At 39.8% G+C, this 12,439-nt stretch overlaps 1 protein-coding gene across 1 annotated transcript in view; it reads right to left on the bottom strand.

Annotated features, from left to right (window-relative positions):
* Positions 1–4,667: 4,667 nt before the first annotated feature.
* The window catches only part of TGM6 (transglutaminase 6), a gene marked incomplete at both ends in the record, with an annotated part of 40,460 nt that continues 32,688 nt past the window's right edge, over positions 4,668–12,439 (bottom strand). Inside the window, 1 exon segment of the mRNA XM_082644507.1 lies at positions 4,668–5,170. Within this exon segment, the coding sequence (XP_082500633.1) occupies positions 4,668–5,170 (503 nt within the window).

Raw genomic sequence — 12,439 nt, 5'->3', positions numbered from 1 at the left:
ATCTTAGAGGAAATGCTTTCAGGTTTTCACCATTGATTAGATGTTTGCTGTGGGTTTGTCATATATGGGCTTTATTATGTTGAGGTAGGTTCCCTCTATGCCCACTTTCTGGAGAATTTTTATCATAAGTCAGTGTTGAATTTTGTCAAAAGCTTTTTCTGCATCTATTGAGATGATCATATGGTTTTTATTCTTCAATTTGTTAATATGGTGTATCACATTGATTCATTTGCATATATTGAAGAATCCTTGCATTCCTGGGATAAACCCCACTTGATCATGGTGTATGAGCCTTTTAATGTGTTGTTGGATGCTAGTATTTTGTTGAGGATTTTTGCATCTATATTCATCAGTGATATTAGTCTATAATTTTCTTTTTTGTCGTATCTTTATCTGGTTTTGGTATCAGGGTGATGGTGGCCTCATAGAATGAGTTTGGGAGTGTTCCTTCTTCTGCAATTTTTTGGAAGAGTTTGGGAAGGGTGGGTGTTAGCTCTCTTCTAAATGTTTGATAGAATTCACCTGTGAAGCCATCTGGTCCTGGACTTTTGCTTGTTGGAAGATTTTTACTCAAAGTTTCAATTTCATTACTTGTGATTGGTCTGTTCATATTTCTATTTCTTCCTGGTTCAGTCTTGGAAGATTAAACCTTTCTAAGAATTTGTCCATTTCTTCCAGGTTGTCCATTTTATTGGTATAGAGTTGCTTGTAGTAGTCTCTTAGGATGCTTTGTATTTCTGAGGTGTGTTGTAACTTCTCCTTTTTCATTTCTAATTTTATTGATTTGAGTCCTCTCCCTCTTTTTCTTGATGAGTCTGGCTAATGGTTTATCAATTTTGTTTATCTTCTCAAAGAACCAGCTTTTAGTTTTATTGATCTTCGCTTTTGTTTCCTTTGTTTCTATTTCATTATTTCTGCTTTGATCTTTATGGTTTCTTTCCTTCTGCTCACTTTGGGTTTTGTTTGTTTTTCTTTCTCTAGTTCCTTTAGGTGTAAGGTTAGATTGTTTATTTAAGGTTTTTCTTGTTTCTTGAGGTAGGCTTGTATAGCTATAAACTTCCCTCTTAGAACTGCTTCTGCTGCATCCCATAGGTTTTGGATCGTCGTATGTTCACTGTCATTTGTCTCTAGGTATTTTTTGATTTCCTCTTTGATTTCTCAGTGACTTCTTGGTTCTTTAGTAACATATTGTTTAGCCTCCATGTGTTTGTGTTTTTTACTTTTTTCCCCCGTAACTCATTTCTAATCTCATAGCGTTGTGGTCAGAAATGATGCTTGATACGATTTCAGTTTTCTTAAATATACTGAGGCTTGATTTGTGACCCAAGATGTGATCTATCCTGGAGAATGTTCTGTGCACACTTGAGAAGTAAGTGTAATCTGCTGTTTTTGGATGGAATGTCCTTTAAATATCAATTAAATCTATCTGCTCTATTGTATCATTTAAAGCTTGTGTTTCCTTCTTTTCTGTTTGGATGATCTGTCCATTGGTGTAAGTGAGGTGTTAAAAGTCCCCCACTATTATTGAATAACTGTTGATTTCCCCTTTTATAGCTGTTAGCAGTTGCCTTATGTATTGAGGTGCTCCTATGTTCTGTGCATATATATTTATAGTTGTTATATATTCTTCTTGGATTGATCCATTGATCATTATGTAGTGTCCTTCCTTGCCTCTTGTCACATTCTTCATTTTAAAGTCTATTTTATCTGGTATGAGTATAGCTACTCCAGCTTTCTTTTGATTTCCTTTTGCATGGAATATCTTTTTTCATACCCTCACTTTCAGTCTGTATATGTCCCTAGGTCTGAAGTGGGTCTCTTGTAGACAGCATATATATGGGTCTCGTTTTTGTAACCATTCAGCGAGCCTGTGTCTTTTGGTTGGAGCATTTAATCCATTCACATTTAAGGTAATTATTGATATATATGTTTCTGTGACCATTTTCTTAATTGTTATGGGTTTGTTTTTGTAGGTCCTTTTCTTCTCTTGTGTTTCCCACTTAGAGATGTTCCTTTAGCGTTTGTTGTAGAGCTGGTTTGGTGGTGCTGAATTCTCTTAGATTTTGCTTGTCTGTAAAGCTTTTGATTTCTCTGTTGAATCTGAATGACATCCTTGCTGGGGAGAGTAATCTTCATTGTAGGTTCTTCCCTTTCATCACTTTAAATATATCATGCCACTCCTTTCTGGCTTGTAGAGTTTCTGCTGAGGAATCAGCTGTTCATCTCATGGGAGTTCCCTTGTATGTTACTTGTCATTTTTCCCTTGTTGCTTTCAATAATTTTTCTTTGTCTTTAACTTTTGCAATTTGATTACTATGTGTCTTGACGTGTTTCTCCTGGGTTTTTCCTGCCTGGGACTCTCTGTGCTTCCTGGACTTTGGTGGCTATTTCCTTTACCATTAGGGAAGTGTTTGACTATAATCTTTTCAAATATTTTCTTGGGTCCTTTCTCTCTCTTCTCCTTCTTGGACCCCTATAATGCAAATGTTGTTGCATTTAATGTTGTCCCAGAGGTCTCTTAGGCTGTCTTCATTTCTTTTCATTCCTTTTTCTTTATTCTGTTCCATGGCAGTGTACTCCACCATTCTGTCTTCCAGGTCACTTATCCGTTCTTCTGCCTCAGTTATTCTGCTATTGTTTCCTTGTAGTGTATTTTTCATTTCAGTTATTGTATCATTCATCTCTGTTTGTTTGTTCTTTAATTCTTCTATGTATTTGTTCTTTAATTCTTCTAGGTCTTTGTTAAACTTTTCTTACATCTTCTCGATCTCTGCCTCCATTCTTTTTCTGAGGTCCTGGATCATCTTCACTATCATTATTCTGAATTCTTTTTCTGGAAGGTTGGCTATCTCCATTTCATTCAGTTGTTTTTCTGGGGTTTTATCTTGTTCCTTCATCTGGTACATAGCCCTCTGTCTTTTCATCTTGTCTATCTTTCTGTGAATGTGGTTTTTGTTCCACAGTCTGAGGGATTGTAGTTCTTCTTGCTTCTACTGTCTGCCTTCTGGTGGATGAGGCTATCTAAGAGGCTTGGGCAAGTTTCCTGATGGGAGGGACTGGTGGTGGATAGAGCTGGGTATTGCTCTGGTAGGCAGAACTCAGTAAAACTTTCATCCTCTTGTCTGCTGATGGGTGGGGCTGGGTTCCTTCCCTTTTGGTTGTTTGGCCGGAGGCAACCCAACACAGGAGCCTACCCGGGCTCTTTGGTGGGGCTAATGGCGGACTCTGGGAGGGCTCACACCAAGGAGTACTTCCCAGATGTTCTTCTGCCAGTGTCCTTGTCCTCACAGTGAGCCACAGCCATCCCCTGCCTCTGCAGGAGACCCTCCAACACTAGCAGGTAGGTCTGGTTCAGTCTCCTATGGGGTCACTGCTCCTTCCCCTGCGTCCTGATGTGACCATTACTTTGTGTGTGCCCTCCAAGAGTGGAGTCTCTGTTTCCCCTAGTCCTGTCAAAGTCCTGCAATCAAATCTCGCTAGCCTTCAAAGTCTGATTCTCTAGGGTTTCCTCCTCCTGTTGCTAGACCCCCAGGTTGGGAAGCCTGATGTGGGGCTCAGAACCTTCACTCCAGTGAGTGGACTTCTGTGGTATAAGTGTTCTCCAGTTTGTGAGTCACCCACCCAGCAGTTACGGGATTTGATTTTATTGTGATTGCTCCTCTCCTACTGTCTCACTGTGGCTTCTCCTTTGTCTTTGGATGTGGGGTATGTTTTTTGGTGAGTGTCGGTGTCTTCCTGTCCATGATTGTTCAGCAGTTATTTATGATTCACAAGAAGGAGTGAGCGCACGTCCATCTACTCTGCCATCTTGCTCCTGCTTTCCCCTACGTAGCTGTATTACTTTTAATATGAAAAAAGCCAGGAGAAAGTGTATGTTAATTAGCATTTCCTTGTGAAGTGTTATTTTGTGATTTAGATTTTGTGAAAAATAAGTGACAGAAAAGCAAAAAATATGTGACACCTCCTTCACATATTTTTACATCCTGTCAAAACACACAAGGTTTCACTTAGCTGAAACTGGGTCAGAGGAACAGTGTCTTTGTTTAATGGAATCCTTCAGAATGTATGTGCTGGTGGGGCAGGGGAGAGAGAGAGAGAGGGACAGAGGAAGAATATGGGAGGAAAGGGGAGGGGAGAGGATTGAGGGTGGTTGTGGGTTGTAGCTGATGCCTGCAGAATGCTTGGGACAGGGCCTGGCACATGTAGGCGCTTAATAAACATCTCTTACTCGTCCATTCCCCTCATACCAAACACCTGGAGCCAGATGAGCTCTGAAATTTGTTGGATTTTAGAAAGGTAACACAGGAGGTGCTTCCCTGTTGGCGCAGTGGTTGAGAGTCCGCCTGCCGATGTAGGGGACACGGGTTCGTGCCCCGGTCCGGGAAGATCCCACATGCCGCAGAGCGGCTGGGCCTGTGAGCCATGGCCACTGAGCCTGCGCATCCGGAGCCTGTGCTCTGCAACGGGAGAGGCCACAACAGTGAGAGGCCCACGTACCACAAAAAAAAAAAAAAAAAAGAAAGGTAACACAAAGCATATTCCACATACTATGAAATGCTCCCAGCAGGTATTTATTCAGTGTGTAAATATTCATACTAAGTGGGATCACCTGACCATTATATGTTTGCCACTAGATGATTGTGTACTTTTATTACTATCTTCATTATTCAGCCCCTCTGAACCTCATTTTTCTCATCTGCAAATGCCCAGAAATATCCCTTTCTTTCCTGGGAATGAATGTAGGATGCTGGGAAGTCTGCCCCCAACCCCAACCCTCCTGGAAAAGGAGCTGGGCCAACCAGGTCCCACCCAGCTGTGATGTTCTTATCTTCTTCTGGCCCCAGCTTCACTGCATGGGATTCGTGCAGGATCTCTGCCACTGGCTTGTGGGTGTAAAGTATGGTGGCACCACTCATGTTGACTTGGACCCACTGGACCTGGGATGTGAGGTTATCCAAGCAAAGGACCAGCCTCAGGTCATGGCCCAGCACGAGCGGCTCCAGCACCTTGAACTTTCCAGTGATGCTGGGCTTAGTGGCAGGCTCCAAGAGGTCATCATGCCAGAGACCATGGCTGCCCACACTGTGGACCTGGGCCCTCCTTCCAGAGGCTTCCACTCTTAACAGCTTCTTCATGGTCTTGCTGTACACCTGTCTCTCCTTCTGGGATCCTGCAGGGCATCGGACATCATGAGGCAGGCATTCTCTCCTCTGCCACCTGTCCCAGGGCCAGCTCTTCTCATTTTCCGTTTTCTCTAGGTAAAACCACCACTCATCCCCACTTTAATTTACCATGGCTGTCGGAGGTCTCAAATTGGAAACTCAAGAGCCATATGCAGACCTCATCCATATGCATTGTGTTTGATTCTGGACTATTTAAATAAAATTTTAATCAGTTGCCAACAACTTCAGGTTAGTAAATTTCACATAACATTATAGATTTGTAGCCCCTCTGACAGCTGTATCTGAAGTCTCATATGATAATGATAGCTGACACTTTTGTAGACTTGCTATATGCCAGGCACTGTAGTTCTAGGTGATACACACACATATGTACACACACACACACACACACACACACACACACACACATATATTTTGCCTAGGAGGAAGGTACTATATTATCATCCCCATTTTACAGATAAGGAACCCAAGGCATAGAGAAGTAAAGCAACTTGTAAGGGAGCTGGAATTTGAACCCAGGCAGTCTGTCTCCAACTTCCATGTTCTTAATCATGCTCCCTTCCCACTCTCTCTACCTGGCAGTTATGGTCTAGAGCTGAGTAAGGGGTGCTCTCTCTGGAAGGGGGTGTACTTGCTGGTTCTCCATGATCTCCACCTGTAATTCTCCCACAGGCCTGCTGCACTCACAGCATGCCATCTGCAAGCTCCTGAAGACATGTGAGTTTAGGAACCCTGATCACCCACTTACCCTGTTGCTAGCACAGACCTCTCTCTCTCTTTTTTGATCTCCAGATCAATACACAACCTGACAGCCCCCACCTCACCCCCAGGATGTTCCACAGGTGCCTCCAGCCCAACCAGGCATGCCATCTTCTGCCTGGCAGCATTCCCCATTTCAGCAAACAGCTCCACCATTCACCCACTGTTCACCCAATGTACAAACTGGAAACTGGATGTGTCCTTGACTCTTCCCTCATCTTTACCACTCACAGCTGATCAGACAGCAAGTTCTGCCAAGCATTCTCATTGATCTCTGGAATCTGCCCCCTTCTCCCATCATTCTTTTCCCCTCAGACCACTGTACAAAACGTCTCACCATCAGATCAGTTTGCCACCAGGTGACTGTGGACTTTTTTTTACTATTATCATTACCCAGTCCCTCCAAGTCTCAGTTTCCCACCTATGAAGTGAGGACAAGAGGTGCAAAGGCTAGGCCCCAAGCACAGTGCTCAAGAATGCCCCTCTCTTCCTGAGGATGTGGGCTGCATGCCCACTCTAGTCCTTTTTCCACCCTGATCCTTCCAAGATCCAACTCTGATAGTTCTGATTCCCTCCTTGAACCCTGTGCTATGCTCCTTCTCAAATGTTCTCCCAAGTACCTCTCTACTGTGTGACCTGGGCTTGAAGGGACACATGTGGACCTAAAGGTTCTTTAACATGTCATGTTTTATTATTAAAATGTATGTGAATTTTCATTCCATTCCATAATGTACTCACAATATATTTTTACTAAGAAAATGTTTCATCTCCCTGCCAAAACTTCTAAAGTCAGTTTCTCAGGGAGGGCTTCTCTGGCCACCTGATTTTTAAAAACAGCTTTATTCAGATATACGTTAATTCCATAACAAGCAATCCACCGGTTTAAAGGTTACAAGCCAATGTCTTTTAGTACATTCACAGAGTCGTGCACTCATCACCGCAATCTAATTTCAGAACAATTTCTGTCACCCCAAAGAAACTCTGTAACCATTAGCAGTCACTTCCTGTTCCTCCCTGCCCCACCCCTAGCCCTAGGCAACTGTTAGTTTAATTTCTAATTTGCCTATTCTGGGCATTTCATATAAAGAGAATCATACAATGTGTGGTCCTTTGCGACTGGCTTTTTTTCACTTTACATAATATTTTTAGGGTTCATCCATGTTGTAGCATACGTTGGTACTTGATTCCTCTTTATTGCTGAATAATACTCCATTATATGGACAGACCACATTTTATTTATCCACTGATGGATGTTAGGGTTGCTTCCACTCTAGCTATTTTGAATAATGCTGCTATGAAGGTTCATGTACAAGTTTTTGGGTGGATGTTTGTTTTCATTTCTTTGGGGTGTATACCTAGAAGTGCATCTGCTAGGTTGTTATGTTAACTCTGTGTTTAACATTGTGAGAAAGTGTCAAACTGTTTTCCAAAGTGCTTGTACCATTTTACATTCCCACCAGCAATGTATGAGTGTTCCAATTGCTCCACAATCTCACCAACTCTTATTGTCTGTCTTTTTGATTATAGCAGTTCTAGTGGATATGAAGTTGTATGTTGTTGTGTTTTTGATTTGCATTTCCCTGATGATTAATGATGCTAAGCACCTTTTCATGTTTATTGGTCATTTGTATATTGTCCTTGGAGAAAGGTCTTTCAAATCCTTTGCCCATTTAAAAATTGGGTTATTTTTCTATTCATTATTGAGCTATAAGAATTATTTATATATTATGGATACAAGTCCCTTATTAGATACATGATTTGCAAATATTTTCTGTTCTGTAGGCTTTTCTTCTTTCTTGATGGTATCATTTGTAGTACAAGATTTTAATTTTGATGAAGTCCAATTTATCAATTTTTTCTTCTGTCATTTATGCTCTTGATGTCATATCCAAAAAGGTTCTGTTTAACTCAAGCTCATGAAGATTAACTCCTGTTTTCTTCTAAAACTTGTAATTTTAGCTCTTCGATATAGGTCAATGAGCCATTTGAGTTAATTTTTGTGTACTGTGTGATATAGGAGGCCCATTTTCTTCTGTGCATGTGGATAACTAGTGGTCCCAGCACCATCTGTTGAAAAGACTATTCTCATTCTTTCCCCACTGAATTGTCTTGGCACCCTCGTCAAAATCAATTAAACATAATTTTAAGAGTTTTTTTCTGGACTCCTGATTCTATTTCATTGATCTATATGTCTATTCTTATGCCAGTATCACACTATCTGGGTTATTGTATATTTATAGTAAGTTTTGAATTTGGGAAGTTTGAGCCCTCCAACTTTGTTCTTCTTTTCCAAGATTGTTTTGGCTATTCTGGGTCCCTCGAATTTCCAAGTGAATTTTAGGAACAGCTTTTCAATTTTGGAAAAAACTTAGATGGAACTTTGATAGGGGTTTCATGGATTCTGTAGGTCAATTTTGGGGCATTGCCACCTTAAAAAAATAAAGTCTTTCAATCCATGAAAATGGGATGTCTGTCCATTTATTGAAGTCTTTAATTTCTTTCAACAATGTTTTGTAGTTTTCAGTGTACTACTCTTGCTCTTCTTTTGTTAAATTTATTGTTAAGTATTTTATTATTTTTGATGCTATTGTAAATGGATTTGTTTTCTTAATTTCATTTTCAGATTATACATTGCTAGTGTCCTGAAATACAATTAATTTTTAAAAATTGATCTTGTGTTCTACAATTTTTCTGAACTCATTTATTGGCTCTAATAACTTTTAGTGGATTCCTTAGGATTTTATATATACAAGATCATATCATGTGCAAATAGAGATAGTTTTACCTCTTCCTTGCAAATCTGGAAATCCTTGTTTCTTTACTTTCCCTCGCCCCTCCCCCCTTCCTTCCTTTTCTTTCTTTTACTTTATTTTTTCTTCTTTCTGTTTTTTAAAAAATTATGGTAAAATATACATAATATAAAATTTACTATCTTAACCATTTTTAAGTGTGCACTTCAGTGGCATTAGGTACATTCCTATTTTTGTGCTATCTTCAGCATCATCCATTTCCAGAACTCTTTTCATGTTGCAAAACTGAAACTCCATGTTCATTAAACAATAACTTCCCATCCCTCCTCTCCTAGCCACTGGCATCCACCATTCTACTTCTTGTCTTTAAGAATTTCACTACTCTAGATACCTCATACAAGTGGAATTGTATGGCATTTGTCCATGTGGGACTGGCTTATTTCATTAGCATCATGCCTTCAAAGCTTCATCCATTTGTAGCATGTGTCAGAATTTCCTTCCTTTTTAAGGTTGAATAATATTCCATTGTATGTATATACCGTATTTTGTTTATCCATTCATCTCTTGATGGACACTTGGGTTGCTTCTGTGTTTTTTTAGCTATTGTGAATAATGCTGTTATGAACATGGGTGTAATATCTCTTCAAGTCCCTGTTTTCAGGTCTTTTGGGTATATATTCAGAAGTGGAATTGCTGGATTATCTGATAATTATATTTTTAATATTATGAAGAACTTCAATACTGTTTTCCACAGTGGCTGCACCATTTAAAAATCCCAGCAACAGTGCACTTGTTCTAACTTCTCCACATCCTTATCAACACTTGTGCTTTTCTTACTTTCTTCTTCCCTCTCCTCCTCCATCCCTTTCTTCCTTTCCTCTTTCCTTCCTTCCTGACTTCTTTCCTTCTGTGATAGTAGTCACCCTAATAGGTATGAGGTGGTATCTCATTGTGGTTTTCATTTTCATTTCCATAATGATCAGTGATGTGAGCATCTTTTCATGTGCTTATTGGCCATTTGTATACCCTCTTTGGAGAAATGTCTATTCAATCCTTTGCCCATTTCTTTGGGTTTTTTTTTGCTGTCGAATGTTTAGAGTTGTCTATATATTCTGGATATTAACCTCTTTTCAGATATGTGATTTGAAAATAATTCCTCCTATTCTACAGGTTTCCTCTGTTGATAATGTCACAAAAGTTTGATGAGGTCCAATTTGTCTTTATTTTTTTACCTTTGCCTTTGGTGTCATATCCAAGAAATCACTGCCAAATTCAATGTCATGAAGCTTTTCTCCTATGTTTCCTGTTAAGAGTTTTAGAGTTTTAGGTCTTACATTTAGGTCTTTGATCCACTTTGAGTTAATTTTTGTGTATGGTGTAAGGTAAGGGTCCAACTTCATTCTTTTACATGTTGATATCCAGTTTTCCCAACACTGTTGAAAAGATCTCTATTTTTTTCTTGACTAATTTCCTTGGCTAATACTTCCATCACAATGTTGAACAAAATAGCAATGGTGTACAACATTGTCTTTTCCTCATCTTAGGGGGAAAGCATTCAATCTTTTACCATTAAATATGATGTTAACCTGTAGAAGACTTTTATCAGGCTAAGTTCACTTCTATCCTTAATTTGTTGAGCATTTTTATCATGAAGGTGTGCTGGATTTTGTTAAATAATTTTCTGCATCTATTGAGATGATCACGTGGTTTTTGTCCAGTTTTTCTATTGATGTGGTGTATTACATTAATTAGCTTTCAATGTTCAACCCATCTTGTATTCCTGTAATAAACCCTTGGTCATGGCATATAATCCTTTTTATGTGTTGCTGGATTCACTTTGCTAGTATTTTTGTTGACAATTTTTGCTTCTATGTTCATAAGGGATATTAATCTCTAGTTTCCCTTTCTTGTGATGTTATTATCTGGTTTTGCTATCAGGATAATACTAACCTCATAGAAAGAATTGGGAAATGTTCCCTCCTATTTTTTTGGGAGGAGTTTGTGAAGAATTGGTATTAATTCTTCTTTTAATGTTTGGTAGAATTCACCAGTGACATCATATGGGCCTGGTCTTTTCTTTGTGGGAAGTTTTAAATTACTACTTCAATCTCTTTACTTATTATAAATCTATTCAGATTTTCTAATTCTTCCTGAGGCAGTTTTGGTAATTCTTAGAGGAATTTGTCCATTTTATCTAAAGTTACCTAATATGTTGGTAAATAGTTGTTCATTCTGTCTCCTAATGAACTGTTTTATTCACAACTCTTCTGACACCAAATGTGTGGGAGTTTTCCACACCAACCAACTCTCCAACTCTCTGGTCACCACCTGGCTGTCCTGCATTTGAATTCAATCCAGACACTAACTACCTAGAGTTAGTGTCAGATTCCACAGATTTAAAGGCTCAGTCCAAGACTGCCCGCAATTCAGACACCAGTCACAAGTACTGGGTGCCCAAGTTACCTACACTTCTGTTTGACTTGGTTACAAATTGGAGGTTACCATGACTGTCCCAGCCCCAGGTTCAGTAATTTGCTAGAGCAGTTCACAGAACAGAAAAACAGTTTAGTTACTATTACCAATTTATATTAAAGGATATAACTTAGGAATAGCCAAATAGGAGAGATAAACAGAAGAAACATAGGGCAAGGTAGAGGGAGGGGGGAGGTAGCATGGAGCTTCCATGCCCTTTTTGGGAGGGTAACCCTCTTAGCTCCTGGATGTGTTCACCAACCTGGTAGCTCTCTGCACCCTGTGTTTAGGGGTTTTTATGGCAGTTTAATTACATAGGCATGATTGATTAAATTATTGGCCATTGGCATTTAACTCAATCTCCTGTCCCTTTCCCATCCCCAGAGGTTGAGGTGAAGTATAAAGTTCTAATCTTCTAAGCATGGTTTTGGCCTTTTTGGTAATCAGCCCCATCCTGAGCTACCTGGGGACCCCCAGCCACCTGTCATCTCATTTCCATACCAAAGACACTCTTATCACTCCAGAGATTCCAAGGGTTTTTAGGAGCCATGTCCAGGAACTGGGGACAAAGACCAATTAGTTATTTTTTTGTCACACCCCTTATAACTTTTTTGTAAGGTTGGTAGTGATGTCCTCTCTGACCTTAGTAATATGAGTCTTCTTTCTGTCTACCTAAAGATTTGTCAGTTTTGTTGATCTTGTGAAAAAACCAACTTTTGGTTTTATTGATTTTCTTCATTTTAAAAAATTTATTTCCGCTCTAATCTTTCTTATTTCCTCCTTCTGCTTTCTTTTTTTTTTTTTTTGCGGTACGTGTGCCTCTCACTGTTGTGGCCTCTCCCATTGCGGAGCACAGGCTCTGGATGCGCAGGCTCAGCAGCCATGGCTCACGGGCCCAGCTGCTCCGCGGCATGTGGGATCTTCCCGGACCGGGGCACGAACCCGTGTCCCCTGCATTGGCAGGCGGACTCTCAACCACTGCGCCACCAGGGGAGCCCATCTGCTTTCTTTGGGTTTTATTTGCTCTACTTTTTCTAGTTTCTTAAGGTGGAAGGTTAGGTTATTTACTTGAGATTGCTCTTCTTTAATATAGGTATTTACAGCTATAAAGTTCCCTCTAGGTACTGCTTTACCTCACCTCATAAATTTTGGCATGTTGTGTTTTCATTTACTTTCATCTCAAAATATTTTCTAATTTCACTTGTGATTTCTTCTTTGACCCACTGATTGTTTAGGTGTATGTATTGCTTAATTTCCACATATTTGTGCATTCCC

This window comes from Mesoplodon mirus (assembly GCF_964341445.2).
Source record: "Mesoplodon mirus genome assembly, chromosome: 15".
NCBI classification, from domain to species: Eukaryota; Metazoa; Chordata; class Mammalia; order Artiodactyla; family Ziphiidae; genus Mesoplodon; species Mesoplodon mirus.
Note: the sequence above shows the minus strand (reverse complement) of the source record. Positions and strands in the feature narration are given on the sequence as shown.